Source organism: Zingiber officinale, chromosome 2B (assembly GCF_018446385.1).
Source record: "Zingiber officinale cultivar Zhangliang chromosome 2B, Zo_v1.1, whole genome shotgun sequence".
Taxonomy (NCBI): domain Eukaryota; kingdom Viridiplantae; phylum Streptophyta; class Magnoliopsida; order Zingiberales; family Zingiberaceae; genus Zingiber; species Zingiber officinale.
This window is the reverse complement of record NC_055989.1, coordinates 47,041,202-47,057,938: the sequence shown is the minus strand read 5'-3', so window position 1 is coordinate 47,057,938 and position 16,737 is coordinate 47,041,202. Positions and strand designations below refer to the sequence as shown.

Here is a 16,737-nt window from a genome sequence, read left to right as displayed (position 1 = left end):
CTTTTCTGACCAACTTTGTTTTGCACAGCGGAAATCTGAAGGCAATGCTAACTCCGGTATTTACTTGGTATCCACCTCCTCAAGGAGGTGACTAGTCCAAGGATCCACACCACTCACACTCTTTCACTATCAAAAACCCTCCTTCTCGGAATCACACCGAAGGTGGAGAAACCTTAATAGAAATACAACTCTCCCTTCTCTCCAAAGTAAATATCACAGACACTAAAAAGAAGAAGAAGAGAAGGATTACTAGCTTTAACCGGCTTCTTCTTTGTAGGTGAGTCTTTAGTAAGTAGTGGAGAGGAGCTTGAACACCTTTCTTGAATCTTGATCACTTGAGAGCTTTCAAAAGACTTAGAGAGCAATGGAACAGTATGTTTTTCGTTCTATATCGTTTTCCAGTTTCTTCCCGTGTTTTAAACGTTGAGAAAAACTAGCCGTTTCTCACGCCGCCGTCGTCGTGGATCGATTGAGATTATATCCCAATCGATTCACAAGTATCAGTTGGAAGTTATCACGTCAAGATCAACGGCGCAGATTCTTTCATTGAGCTTGGATCGATTGGAACAGATTTTGAATCGATCCAGACTTCTGCTTGTGAAATCGCAGCTTTATGAATCGATCGGCCGATCGATTCAATACCTTGAATCGATCAGCTTATCGATTCAGGATGATTCTTTGCTTCACACAGAATGTTCACGGATCGATCGGCCGATCGATTCAATACCTTGAATCGATCGGCTGATCGATTCAAAAGGGTTCTGTGCTTCGCACAGAATGTTCACGGATCGATCGGCCGATCGATTCAATACCTTGAATCGATCGACTGATCGATTCATAAGCGTTCTGTGCTTCGCGCAGATCCTTTCCAATCGATCGGCCGATCGATTGACTTACCTTCAATCGATCGGCTGATCGATTCAAAGGCATTCTGCCTCACAGCCATGTCTGAATCGATTCACCAATTGATCTCTGATAGTGAGCCTAACACACATATAATCTTGTGACCTACAGGAGTTTCTTTTTGCCAAGAATCCGGTCCCCGACCTTCTCGGACTTCTCTTGCATCTGATCTTCTAACCTGCAAGAAACCTTTTTACCAAGAATCCAGTCCTCGACCTTCTTGGACTTCTCTTGCATCCAGTCTTCTGACCTGCAAGAAACTCCTCCTGCAAACTCACAATGCATGTTAGTTCCAACATATTAACCTAAACTTAAATAATTGTCAACATATTGAAACTTCCAGGGCATAATTGCACCAACAATCTCCACCTTTTTGATGTTTGACAATCTATTTAAGTTTAGGCTAACTTCCAAAATATCATAATGATACAATGATAGATAATGATTGACATAAGCAATAAACATGAACATATTTAAGCAGTAAGTTTGATTTTAATTATCTTAAGCGTAAACTTCAACATATATCTCCCCCATTGTCAAAAATAAAAAAAACAGAACTCCCCCTCAATAAGTGCACGAGGCAAATACGATAAATCCGAGGGGTGCTCCCCCTAAAACACATATATCCACAGAATAGAACAACATTGAAATAGAGACATATATATACAAACAAAATGAAATACATCATAAGGAGTATATCATACATTCAAAAAGAGACGAAGTTCACACAGGGACTCCATAACAACAACCATCCATATAGCATATAATAGCATGTCATAGCGGGACAAAGAACTCGATAAGATCATCACCCGAAGGAGGGGGATCAGCAACAGCAGCAGGAGGAGAAGCCGAAGTAGTAGCTGGAGCAGGAACCGCCTCAGTGTCAGCACCAACAGCATCCTCAGCTTGGGGAACGGGAGCAGTGGAGGGAGCAGACTGAGACGGATTACCCGTCACCCAGGAGCTCACTAAATCCACTAATGTATCCATGGTCGCCTGCATTGAAGTCTGTCGATGGACCAAGGTCTCCACCATGGAACGCAGGTTGATACCTCCATGGACAGCTCCTCCAGTCGAGTGTCGACAGTCTCCTCGAATGTCGGAGAAGCCGGCTCGGGAATATCCTCCTCAGCATCATCCACCGCAGGGACCAAGGCCTGTGCATCCCCCCCTGTGGCGAGCCCGGGGTCCCTCACCAAAAGCACGGCCATCGATCCATCGAACTCCAGCTGGACCACCAATCAAGCCCGTCTTCTTGAAAGAGCGAGAAGAAATCCGAGAATAAGTCACGGTCATGTGCTCCAGCCGTCCCCGGGAGACATCTATCTTCTGGGATTCCAGCCAATCTGTGATAAGATGCCCGAAAGGCATATGTATCGTCTGCTGCATGGGCTGGGTAAAATGAATGATGCAATGAAAGATGTTCAAGGCGATGTTGATGTCCAGGGAATGACGGATGGCATATAGAGCGAACATGTGAGTAGGGCGAAGGACGGCCAAGGCACGAGAGACAATGGGAAAAAGGCAGTTAACTATGACTTTGAACAAAGCGGCGTTCTCAGCAGATAATTCAAGAGAGGAGAATTTTTAAACCTGAGCATCCGGGCCATCCGGACGAGGACGACCATAAAAGAACTGATGCATGGAGGCAATGCTGATATGCTCAAAAGGTGGTGGCAACTTATCAGGAAGAGTAGGATAAAACACAAAGTCATTTTCGGATGGTAGACAACCAAGAAAAGACTTAAGAATCTCATAAGAGAAGTCCAAGCTTCGTTTTACAATGCGAGTTCGATAATTTACACCATCAGAAGTGTGCAAATTATTATAGAATTTGGAGACAAGAGCGACATTGATACCACTTTCACATGTTAACAAAGAGTCAAGCTTGTAGTGCTTGAACCAGTTGTATGTATCAAAACAGGAAACCCTATAGTACTGGAGATCAACATACCTAGGGGTGATTAGTTTGAAAGTATATTTGCTAAAGTTTTGCTGCAATGCAGCATTAGGAAACCTAGGATCAGTGGGAGGTTGAGGACGGGATGGAGGAACGGACGATCCTTTGCCCGATTCACGCACTTTTCGTTTCTTTCTATTGAAAAAGAAATACAAAAGAATGAGAGGTAGCAAGGGTTTTACAGCGGAACAGAGAGGGCAAGACAAATGCAAGAACAGAATACGTAATGCAATGCATGAGGAGAAAACAAAAACACACAAGACACACATGGATTAGGTCAAAGATAAGAGCAATAACCAAAGAAAAACACTTAGAAAAAGTGTTAAGAACTTTACTTAGGGTTAGGGTTTTGAGTCCTCATTGTGGTCTGTGTCACGGAGACACGAGAGAACACTGCCTGCTCGCCGAGAGAGAAGAGTAGAACCGGAAGACAGGTGGAAGAGCTCCCTTCGCCGGAGAAACTCGTCGGAGGGAACGAGCGAGACAGGCGGAAGAATCGCTTGGAAAATCACCTAGGGCAGGACGGTGGTCGAGAGAGAGAAAAGGAGGAGGTGAGATTAAGTGAATCGATTCGAGAACCATTTGATTTAGGGTTTTAATATGGGTTCGAAATTCTCAATCGATCGACCGATCGATTGAGAACAAGTGAATCAATCGGTAGATCGATTCATGAGGCTTCTGTGAGAATCGAACAAACGGCTGAATCGATCCATTGATCGATTCAGACGCCTTCTGTGGAAAACCGAAAGGGCGTCTCAATCGATCCATTGATCAATCGAGGTGCTCTGAATCGATCCATTGATCGATTCAGATGCCTTCTGTGGCCAAGTGCGAGCCTCCCAATCGATTGACCAATCGATTGGGAAGCCTGATATTTCTGCACGTCTGAAAAACTTTCAGAACCAAGATTTGGAAAAGCACAACTAATTGTACACTACTCCAAAAATCAAGAAATTTTGCATAGACACTATATGTATGTCCGAAATTATCAAAGAAAAATAAAGTTTAATAAAAATGAACTAGCCTTAGTGAAAACTTACACAAAACCACAAATTATTGAAAACTTCAAAGATATGAGGAAGTTTGTATCTACCTGTTTCATAATAATCCCCATCCAATAACACACTTCAACCAATGTTTCAGAAGTTAGTTTTTATATGGTAAATTGAAATTTTCCAATCATAATCGTAGGGCAACGGGCACATGAGTTGTACACTTGCTTTCCCTATGATTGGACAAATGAATGTTTTATGTGAAAATCATTTTTCTTGACCAACTTAATGCATCATAACAAGCATTATGACCAAGATAAATGTTCCTAACCTCTCACCCCCATCTAAATTACACAAAGAGGACAACCCTATGTGTTTGTGAGAGGCAAAAATTAAGGTGAAGAACCTAAAAGCTTTACCTATAAAGTGACCATGGAGGATTTGATTTAATCAATACAACATATTCCCAATTCTCTTCTAAGAAAGCTAAATTCAACTTCAGGAAGAGGTTTAGTAAAGATGTCTGCTAAGTTTGACTTTGACCCAACATAATTCAAAATGATATCACCTCGAGTTACATGATCACGAATAAAATGATGTTTAACTTCTATGTGTTTCGTTCTTGAATGATGAACAGGATTTTTGGTCAAATTAATCGTACTCACATTGTCACAAAGAACTTGAACATTGTTATAGGTATGTTTATAGTCCTCTAGAGTATGAGTCATCCATAATAATTGTGATACACACTCTCCCATGGCAATATACTCCGCTTCAGTTGTGGAGAGAGCTACACAATGTTGTTTTCTACTTGACCAACTTACTAGAGAAGATCCTGGAAATTGACAACTACCACTAGTACTTTTGCGATCCAATTTGCATCCGGCATAATCGGAATCAGTATAGCCCACTAGGTCAAAAGTTTCTGTTCTAGGATACCAAAGGCCAACATTTTGAGTCCCCTTGAGATAACGAAGAATTCGCTTAACGACACTCAAATGTGACTCCTTGGCACACGATTGATACCTCGCACATATACCTACGGCAAAAAGTATATCGGGTCTACTAGCCGTGAGATAGAGAAGACTTCCTATAGCACTACGATACACCTTGGAGTCAACTTCTTTCCCCTCAATATCTTTATCCAACTTAGTATTCTTGGCCATGGGAGTAGATATTTCCTTTGCATTTTCCATTTCAAATTTCTTAAATAGCTCTTTGACATATTTAGATTGATGAATGTAAATGCCTTCTTTTGTTTGTTTAATTTGTAATCCTAGGAAAAATGTCAACTCACCAACCAAACTCATTTCAAATTCACTCTCCATGTGATTAATGAATTCATTTAAAAAATCTTTATTTGTGGAACCACAAATGATGTCATCTACATATACTTGGGCCACAAATATATCATTACCACTATTTTTCAAGAATAAAGTGGGATCAATTTTTCCTCTATGAAACCCTTTCGATACTAGAAAGGTTGACAACCGTTCATACCAAGCCCGGGGAGCTTGTTTTAGCCCATATAAGGCCTTTTTAAGCTTATATACATGGTTTGGACACTCCAAATTTTCAAATCCCGGTGGTTGCTCAACATAGACTTCTTCTTTTATAACACCATTTAAAAATACTGATTTTACATCCATTTGGTACAATTTGAACCCCTTGTGGGCGGCAAAGGCCAATATCATTCTAATTGACTCCAATCTTGCTACGGGTGCATAAGTTTCATCATAGTCCAACCCTTCTACTTGATTGAAACCCCTAGCGACCAATCTAGCTTTGTTTCTCACCACTATCCCTTTATCATCAAGTTTGTTCCTAAAGACCCATTTTGTATCAATAATTGATTTGTTGGCAAGCCTAGGAACTAAATCCCAAACTTGACTTCTCTCAAATTGAGATAATTCATCTTGCATTGCTAAAATCTAATCCGGATCAAACAAGGCATCATCAATGGTTTTTGGTTCTATTTGAGATATTAAGGCAACTTGACTTCCTTCATTTCTAAAGTAAGATCGAGTTCTCACTCCTTGAGTAATGTCTCCTACTACTTGATCTAAGGGATGATTTACATGAATCCTAGTAGGTCTTGAGTCTTGATTTGTTATAAATTCGGGTTCAAGTGGCAAAGGTTCATTTTTCTCACCATCACTTTCTAGATTTTCTTCTCCTTGATGATTTACCTCATTTAGTGTTAGTTTCTCTAACTCAAATTGTAATTCTTCATCATTTGTTCTTATAGAGTTTAAAGAAGGGTTTTCTTCAAATACAACATTTAGTGATTCTTCAACTAATTTTGATCTTTTGTTGTAAATTCGGTATGCCTTGCTATGACTTGAGTAACCTACAAGAATTCCCTCATCCGCCTTAGCGGAAAACTTTCCCAAGTGATCCTTGGTGTTTAGAATATAGACCTTACACCCAAATACTCTAAGATGCTTAATTGTAGGTTGTTTACCAAACCACAATTCATGAGGTGTTTTTCCTAGAAACCTATGTATTAAAGTTCGATTTTGGACATAACAAGCCGTATTAATTGCTTCGGCCCATAGGAAACTATGTAGTGAATATTCATTTAACATGCTCCTAGCGGCCTCTTGCAACACCCTATTTTTCCTCTCAACAACTCCATTTTGTTGAGGTGTTCTAGGGGTTGAAAACTCATGTTTGTAGCCTTTTTCCATACAAAAACTTGTGAATCTATCATTTTCAAACTCACCTCCATGATCACTTCTTATTTTGTTTATCTTATGAGCCTTTTCATTTTCTACTCTATTACAAAAAGCAATCAAGGTATCTAGAGTTTGATCCTTATGTTTCAAGAAAAACACCCATGTATATCTAGTGTAATCATCCACAATCACAAAGCAATATCTACTACCATTTAAAGAAATATATTTACTACTATCAAATAAATCCTGTGAATGAACTCTAAAGCATTTGAGGTACTTACAACATTTTTACCTTTATGAGTAGCTTTGGTTTGCTTACCCATTTGACATGCATCACATATTTTGTCTTTTTGAAACTTCAACTTTGGCAATCCATGCACCAACTCCTTCTTTGAAAGATTTTTGATATTCTTCATGTTGGTGTGAGCGAGTCTCTGGTGCCAAAGCCACGTCTCCTCTTCTTTGGACATGAGACACTTAGCAAACACATTAGTAGCACCAAATAGTTCAACTTGATAAATATTTTCTTTTCTATGGCCTATGAGAACATTGGTGTTTAGTTCACTATGCTTAACTAGGCATTGAGATGAGTTGAACTCAACTCTATACCCTGAGTCACATAGTTGACTAACGCTTAAAAGATTGAAGGTCATTCCTTTTACTAATAACTCATTTTTTATCACAAATTTTTCAGAGATTCTAATATCTCCTATTCCAATGACTTTTAATTCACCACTATTACCAAAGGAAACGGTACCTTTACTTTTGTCTCTAAATGATGAGAACTTTGAAGAATCCCCTGTCATATGCTTAGAACATCCACTATCTACGAACCATGTTGATGGATGCTCCCCCTTGACGCATGCCTGTTTAAACACGATAAACCAAATGTTTTGGTACCCAAATTTTGGGTCCGGTAGCATCAATAACAAAATGCTTGGGTACCCAAGCTTGAACAACCTTAACCTTTGAAGCATGATTTCTACAAATTAGAGACATAAATTTAACTTCCTTATCTTGTGATTTAAAACCTAGTCCCGCTTTGTTGTACACACCCCTTTGAGCTCCTAGAATCATGTCCAAGTATTTTGAGTTTGAAGTAAATTTTACTAGGGCACCTCTAAGATCATCTACTTGTAATTTCAACGATGAATTTTCTTTTTTAAGATCATCAACATCATTTTTGTCATTTTCATGAAGCATGCAACTTTCACATGGCACAATTTCATTTTTGAGTGATTTCAATTCATTTTGCAATCTTTTAACCTTCCCTTTTGATTTAGCTAGTGCATTTGTTAAGCATGCAATGGTGGCATACATCTTATCAAGCTTGGGAGAAATTACCTCATCATCACTAGATGATGACTCACTTGAAGACTCCATATCTTCTCCATGACTATCTTCATCTTCACTATCTTCTACATGGCTTAAGGCCATGAGAGCCATGTACTTTGAGCTCTTCCTTTCATCTTCTTCCGATGAGCTTGATGATGAGTCATCCCATGTGGCTTTCAACACCTTCTTCTTTTTCTTGATCTTTTCTTCTTGCTTCTTCAACTTTGGACACTCCGTTTTGTAGTGCCCCTTTTTCTTGCATTCATAGCAAACTACATCACTCTTATTCTTAGAATCCACAAGAGATTTACCTTTTCTCTTCTCATCATTGAAGATTTTCTTAACATCCTTCTTGTCAAACTTCCTTGAATGTTTCATCATTCGTCGAACGAAGTTTGCCATTTCACTTGATGATAGCTCTTCATCACTATCACTATCACTATCTTGTTCGGATTCTGAAGATGACTCCTTCTTCTCCTTTTTCTTTTCCTTGTGCTTCTTTTTGCTCTTTTCACCTGCAACCAAGGCTATACCTTTCTCCTTATGGCTTGTGTTAGCTTGCTCATGCAATTCAAGTTCACAAAATAATTCATCCAATTTCACTATTGACAAATCCCTTGAAACCTTATAAGCATCCACCATGGATGACCATAAAGAGTTTCTTGGGAAAGATTTCAAAGCATACCTTATGAGATCTCGGTTCTCCACACTCTCTCCAACTGAATGAAGACCATTTAGGAGTTCCTTGAATCTCCCATGTAGTGAGCTTACCGTTTCTCCATCCTTAATGGTGAAGTTTTGAAGTTGATTTATCAACAAATCTCTCTTTGCAATTCTTGAATCCTTGGTGCCTTCATTTAGTTCAATAAGCTTATCCCACAAATCCTTGGCACTCTTAAAAGGTCCAACTTTGTTGAGTTGTTCCGAGCTTAATCCACATTGAAGAGTCAAAATCACCTTTGCATTTGCTTGAGCCTTCATTTTTTGTTCAACAGTCCACCTTGATGACTCAAGCATTTTTCCATTTTCAGTTGGCACCATGAATCCCTCCGTGATTGAGAACCACATATCAATTTCGGTCATGAGATAGTGTTCCATGCGGCTCTTCCAATAAGCTAAATTGCTACCTTCATAAAATGGTGGTCGTGAACTTGTGCTTTCTTGACGATGAATCCTCAAAAGCAAATCTCGCTCTGATACCACTTGTTAGGATCGGTTGAGCTAGAGGGGGGGGGGGGTGAATGCCTCACTTCTTTTCTGACCAACTTTGTTTCGCACAGCGGAAATCTGAAGGCAATGCTAACTCCGGTATTTACTTGGTATTCACCTCCTCAAGGAGGTGACTTGTCCAAGGATCCACACCACTCACACTCTTTCACTATCAAAAACCCTCCTTCTCGGAATCACACCAAAGGTGGAGAAACCTTAACAGAAATACAACTCTCCCTTCTCTCCAAAGTAAATATCACAGACACTACAAAGAAGAAGAAGAGAAGGATTACTAGCTTTAACCTGCTTCTTCTTTGCAGGTGAGTCTTCAGTAAGTAGTGGAGAGGAGCTTGAACACCTTTTCTTGAATCTTGATCACTTGAGAGCTTTCAAAAGACTTAGAGAGCAATGGAACAGTATGTTTTTCGTTCTATATCGTTTTCCAGTTTCTTCCCGTGTTTTAAACATTGAGAAAAACTAGCCGTTTCTCATGCCGCCGTCGTCGTGGATCGATTGAGATTATATCCCAATCGATTCACAAGTATCCGTTGGAAGTTATCGTGTCAAGATCAACGGCGCAGATTCTTCCATTGAGCTTGGATCGATTGGAACATATTTTGAATCGATCCAGACTTCTTCTTGTGAAATCGCAGCTTTATGAATCGATCGACCGATCGATTCAATACCTTGAATCGATCGGCTGATCGATTCAGGATGATTCTGTGCTTCGCACAGAATGTTCACGGATCGATCGGCTGATCGATTCAGAAGGGTTCTATGCTTCGCACAGAATGTTCATGAATCGATCGGTTGATCGATTCAGAAGCGTTCTATGCTTCGCGCAGATCCTTTCCAATCGATCGACAGATCGATTCAAAGGCATTCTGCCTCACAGCCATGTCTGAATCGATTCACCAATTGATCTCTGATAGTGAGCCTAACACACATATAATCTTGTGACCTACAGGAGCTTCTTTTTGCCAAGAATCCGATCCCCGACCTTCTCGGACTTCTCTTGCATCTGATCTTCTAACCTGCAAGAAACCTTTTTACCAAGAATCCAGTCTTCGACCTTCTTGGACTTCTCTTGCATCCGGTCTTCCGACCTGCAAGAAACTCCTCCTGCAAACTCACAATGCATGTTAGTTCCAACATATTAACCTAAACTTAAATAATTGACAACACATTGAAACTTCCAGGGCATGATTGCACCAACAATGTGTAGGGGACCTTTTCCTCTGCATCTCCCATTCAATTTCTTTTAAGGACTGCTAGGCTCTAGTGACTACATCATTATATTCAGTCGGTCTATTAGTAGAACGTCCTGGCGGATTGTAGGCCTGAAACCATCTAGTAAGTGTCTCAATTTTTTAGTAGCATCATTTACAATCAAGGGCACAAAATGACATCCCCTATCGAACTTCTCGACGAACTCAACGACAGACAGGTCTCCCTGTCGGAGACTCATGACTTACATCTTCAGTCTAGATCTCACATCTACAGTGAAGTACTTCTCATAGAAGATCCTCTTGAACTCCTCCAAGGTCAGGGTATTTAGATTAACCCCTCCCTCCATAGGGAAGCATCATCCTTCAGCAGATATATGGCACATCGAAACCTGTCAATGTCAGCCATGTTCATGTATCAGAAGATTACTTCTAAAGATCGAATCCACCCTTCATCAACAAATGGATCAGTAGTCCCAGCAAAGTCTTTAGGATTCAACCTCCTGAGCTGCACATATACATCATCCTGTCGTCCCCTATTAACGCTACCTGCATGCTGCTCTAGGAGTAGAGTCATTCCTTCTAGTATACAAGTAGCAGCATCTGGGAGTGGAGGTGGGGATTGGGGAGCATAACGTCTCAGAGGCATATTTGTATATATCAACCCACATGCATTTATATTTAAAAGAAAAGATAACCTCCTAATTTTGGTATCGTAAAAGCATTTAAGTTCAACACATAAAATTTAAAGCAGCAAAACTCACAGACCTCAGGCTTGGCAACTTGAGATTCCCAGAATTACCAGTAGGTACATCCCTTACAAGATCCTTACTATGATACCAACTGAAATGACCCTAACTTCTACTTGACCTTTAAATTATGCTAGAAATATATATATATATATATATATATATATATATATATATATATATATATATATATATATATACTTTTTTCTTGTAGTCACCTCTTGGCACGTATACACATCACCATAAGAAAAGTTGCAGCCACACACTTTATTAATAGTTAACCCGCATGAGTACACATGAACCACCAACATTCAAAACCAAGTAAAGTTTTTTTCCCTTAAAGAAAACAACGTACTAACCCAAACATCTCAAGCAAATATAACTAATCATTTAAACTACGTTTTTTTTCTTCTCGAAACTCTCAAGCATGTATCATATAACCCTTATAGTTGTTATTATTATTATTGATGACTCACTTATCCACAAAAGTTACAAGATCTTTGGGTGTGTACTACCAACCTGGTCCGATCAAGTGTCAATGCCTCCAGCCTCCTCGTTTTCCTTACCTACATCCATTAAATCCTAGTGAGTCTAACGACTTACCATGTCCTAACCATGATATCACGTATTATATAAATAGGCGCATGCATCATGGATAAAAAGAAAATCATGAACATATTCATTTCCACAAACCATTAAATTCTTGAGCATTGTATATCATTTTCACTACTAGAATTAAGGCCTTTAAGGATACACATAAATGCCCTTATATTATACTTTTAGTGACACTAATGCTATGGTGACATCACCAAAAAATGTATTGAAATGCGGTGTTAGCATAGACCCCCTAGTATTCCTGACATTTGTATAATGTCATTATAAAATATTTATGCTAACTTCAAAAGTGTCTTAAATATAGGAATATAATGACAATCGAAAATGTCACGAAAGTATATTTCATGGACATTTATGCATGCCTTTTTATTATGTACATAAGGACAAATATAAATGTCACCTAAACTAATTTATATTGACAATTATAAATGTTTTAAATTTTTATATAAGGATAATAGATTATGTTAGTAATGATAATTTATAAGGATATTTTAAACTGTCATCATATATAATCTATAATGACATTATGAAATGTTAATTATAATCTTTTATAAAAATATTAAATAGAAACATTTAGAATACACTACAATAAATTAATAATATTTATGCAAAACACAAAACATTCATCACATAATAAAAAAAAGTTACACATCATCACAATTTAACCATCATCACAATAAGAATAGAAACGTTTTATATCCAAAATATCCAATTCATTCGCCATATCATCATAATTCATCCATCATCACAAAAGTACAAATGCATTACTAATGTAAAAGTAATAAATCTAATACTAACAAATCCTTGAGTTTTAAAACTAACAAAGTCATAAAATAAAAACCAACTAATTTCCATCTTCAACCATCTTCAACCATCATATGCAAAATCCAAGTACCTGTCACCTACAAATACAATCAATAAATTTGTATAAGTCAATTAAACAATGAAAATATAAATCTAATAAACATAATTTAAAAGATTGGAAATCATACCGAATGAGAAGCATGTAAAGTATTATTCTATATGCACTAATAGAAATCTTCGCATATTGCCAACTACAAATACATTTCATATTTATTTAAAATTTTAATAACATGATAAATATAAAAATTTATTAATATTTCACTAAAATGTTTAAATCATACCAAATGACAAGGCCAAGCTATCAGTCCTCCAAGTGTATCCTCAAACCTTTGTAAAAGATCATAAGGTCTAATTAAATTTTCTTCGGGTTCTAGGACAACTAGTACTTGTACTTCACACCAATTTGGTCCTAGTTTTTGTCTCCCTACTATATTATTTGGATCCATGTTGAGGAGCACTCCTTTTGCCACAGTTTTTGTTGAATCAAATAAACTTTTGATCGAGACAGAACTTCCAATCTACATTAAAGTGAAAATTTTAGCAACAATTTTTCAAGATGTGTGGAATATATCATAAAATAGAAATAAAAAGAAAAAAAAGCTTACATGTAAGGTTCGATGAGATGGAATAGAACCTTGTGGATTGCTACTCGATGAAGTGTGTTGACTATTATTACAATTTGAAAGAGGATTTGTGCTTGATTGTTCAGAAATCTTTGTTTCTAACATTGTAATATGTTGGCCTTGCTTTTTGATTTGTTCATTCATCTGTTCTAACTTTGCATTCTGTTCCATAACTAGTCGATTGCATGTGCCACGACTAGGAACTACTCCCCATAAATCAGATGGGCTAATTCCATCACCAAGCATACGTACTCGACCGGGTTTATCTAGTCCCATGATTTGAGCAAATATATCATTCTGGCTCACTTGATCATTGTAATCTTCAGGAAGTTGATTTTCTAGTTCTTTCATTGCAGCCTTCAAGACATGTTAAGACTTAGTTAATACATAATGATAATTAAAAATACATTAAAATAAAATAAATGAAGAGTATAAAGTATCTTACCAATCTTTCTTTTACAATATTACTTGAGAGACTTCCATTAGCATGAGTAAAACAGGCATGAAATAATTAAACTCATGTTGGAGGATGTCCCTTTTCTTTTTCCTGAAAATATATTTAGTTACTAATTTCTATAATTAGATGCACATAAAATTATAATATGATAAAAAGATCTACCAATGTTTGTTGCACTTGAGAAAAAGATGTCCTTCCCGTGGTCTGATTCATTATCCTTTGCTTTCTAGCATTTTTATTCTTTTCACTTCTTTCCTAATATATTAAATGACACATAATATAAAATAAAAGTATACTAACATTATATTCTAAATATATAAATACATACCTTTGATTTTTCTGTGTTCCAAAAAGCAACTAGTCTCATATATTGTTCTACTTAGCTCTTTCATCTCTTTGTTGTAAAAGAATTTGAATTGACAACTCAGGATCATAGTACTTTCTTTTTAGTTCAAACTTCCAATTTCTCCATTTTTTTGCTATTGAGCATAATGTCCAATTTTCTGTTCCTAAAGGAAGGTCATACTTATCCTGTAAAAAAATATATAGATAAATTATTATTGCATAAATTAAAAGTTTTAAATACTAAAATTATACAAAATAATTCAGTTACCTTTATAACATTTAACATATCTTTCTTTTTGTCCATTGGCATTTTATGCCAATCTTCTACATCAATTGGACAATACTTACCATTTCTGGCTAAAGAACCCAAGAAATCAGTAAATTTATTTTTTTTGGTTCCTATAGGACGTCCCATATCATCACATAGAATTTTAATGCGTGGAAGTGTGCTAGGTTGGCCCCAAATTTCTTTGATAAATGTAGGACCTCTTTTTTTCCTCTTAGCATTATGTTCATTTTCACTAGCTGTACAAAAAAAAAGTTATAATACAACTTTAAAATAATGATTCAATTAAATAATTGCATTCTTCATATATGTTACCTTTATTATATTCCTGGTTCATATCATCATTCTGGTCTGGAACTGAAGACATGTTTTCAACTAGTGGGACATTATCTTGCACATCAACATGTAGTTGATTTGAAACTATATCTCTGTGGTTATTCAAGGTACCTTATATGTTTTGACCATCTGTAAAAGTATTGATTCCATTAAGAAAAAATAAATATGAAGAAACATAATCAGTCACTAAATTTGTCATACATAAAATGAGATATTATCGTGTTCATGATCTGTGTGATTTGTACCTATACTTGGTGGTTGCATATCTATTTCAGCTTGAAGTTTAAAACGAGATTTCCTCTTAGTTCGACGCTTAGGAGTCATTCCTACTATAAAAAAATAGTTAGTAACAGATTATAAATAATAAAAGGTCAACAGTTAAAAATTGAAAAGGAAATACCTATCATTACATATCATTCAAACATATATAGTAAAAATAAGCATGCAGTTAAATAGGTAATTATTTTATAGCAATTCCCAATAAAATTTGACTTCTCCCGAATTTAATCCTGCTGATAGATAATCAGTCTATGGAAATTTATCAGATAGTTACAATGTATCATGTGACTTGTGCACTTATTTGAGTATGTTACTAAACAATATACTACTACTACTACAACAACAATTAAGCCTTCCGTTACTAAACAATATAATCCTGGGAAATAAATCATCATTTTTACTGTGGTATTTATTCCATTTCACAATTTATTTCCGTTAGCTCCTGTTTTCAAAACTTGTATGTTGTTTCCTCTTTTTTTTTCATGTTATTGATTTTAACAACTGTTCTACAAGTGTCACCATTACTTCCCCACCATGCTCACCCAGCAACCTTCGGTGGATTGGTCAAGAGGTGGTGCTCACCCAGCAACCTTCGGTGGACTGTTCTACAAGTGACACCATTACAATGACAGCACTTCATCTCTTTGTTTCCTCTTTGCAAGGTGTCAACAACCAATTAGGACATTAATAAGATTTGTATCCATGGAAAGGAAATACATGTCATTATATATCATTCAAACATATATGATTTAATGAGATGGAAACATATTCTAGAATGCACATGTAAATATGTATACAATTGCAGAACCTTGAGAAGGTGCAGGATCAGTATTGAAATTTGTTGATAAGGCTACAAGGGAATTATTCATCAATAACATATCAACTTGTTAGACAAACAATAATAAGATTAACAAGTTATTTCTTCTGCCACCGCTGCAAGCCATGATCCTCGAGTAGATTTTTTTTTCTTCTCCCACCACTGCAAAACAATCTTGTGTGAGATTAACAAGATATTTAGTAGGGATTAGGGAGAGAATCCTGTAACCTAGTGTTGTTCAACAGCCAATTGGATCAGTCATGGAAAGAAAATACATGTCATTATATATCATTCAAACATATATAGTAAAAATAAACATATATGTAGAAAGGACTATAATTGTCCTGCTAAACACATAATAAGCATGTAGTATAAGACTTGTCAATATGAAGATAGCCTCACAACTCATAGCCTCACAACTGGTCTAGAACTGAAGACATATTTTCAATAAGTGGGGCATTACCTTGCACATCAACATGTAATTGATTTGAACCTACATCTCTTTGGTTATTCAAGGTACCTTCTATGTTTTGACTATCTGTAAAAGTATTGATTACATTAAAAAAAGATAAATATGAATAAACACAATCAGTTATTAAATTTGTCATGCATAAAATGAGATATTACCTTGTTCATGATCTGTGTGATTTTTACTTATACTTGGTGGTTGCATATCTATCTCATTTTGACGTTTAAAACGAGATTTCCTCTTAGATCGACGCTTAGGAGTCATTCCTACTACAAATAATAGTTAGTAACAGATTATAAATAATAAAAAAATCAATAGTTAAAAATGAAAAGGAAATACATATCACCATATATCATCCAAACATATATAGTAAGAATCTATTCTACTGTTATTACAATGATAATTGATTAAACATAATGCATAGACTAGATAAAATCTCTTCATAAATCAGACTCAATTTCCACTCCTGCAATATCATCACGAACCCAGACTACTTCTTCATGTTCATTGCAATCTTCTGAATTACAAATATAACTTTGAAGATATGTATCAACATCTGCCATAGGCTGCATATTATACTTTGCTCGTGCATCA

General features: G+C 36.6%; 1 protein-coding gene and 1 long non-coding RNA gene across 3 annotated transcripts; both read right to left on the bottom strand.

Annotated features, from left to right (window-relative positions):
- Nucleotides 1-12,514: 12,514 nt before the first annotated feature.
- On the bottom strand, nt 12,515-13,627 carry LOC122049102. 2 transcript variants are annotated; one of them, XR_006130827.1, is made up of 5 exons: nt 13,600-13,627; nt 13,137-13,511; nt 12,813-13,041; nt 12,660-12,722; nt 12,515-12,569 (listed from the first exon to the last, which is right to left on the bottom strand). It is a non-coding gene; the product is annotated as an uncharacterized LOC122049102 (long non-coding RNA). The 2 variants fall into 2 exon arrangements; XR_006130828.1 differs by lacking the exon at nt 12,660-12,722 and having other exon boundaries at nt 12,519-12,569.
- A 359-nt stretch (nt 13,628-13,986) lies between these two features.
- On the bottom strand, nt 13,987-14,683 carry LOC122048265. Its single transcript, XM_042609857.1, has 3 exons — nt 14,558-14,683; nt 14,225-14,481; nt 13,987-14,142 (listed from the first exon to the last, which is right to left on the bottom strand). Exons 1-3 carry the CDS (start codon nt 14,607-14,609, stop codon nt 13,987-13,989), a joined length of 465 nt encoding a protein of 154 aa, XP_042465791.1. The 5' UTR covers nt 14,610-14,683.
- Between the last annotated feature and the right edge of the window lie 2,054 nt (nt 14,684-16,737).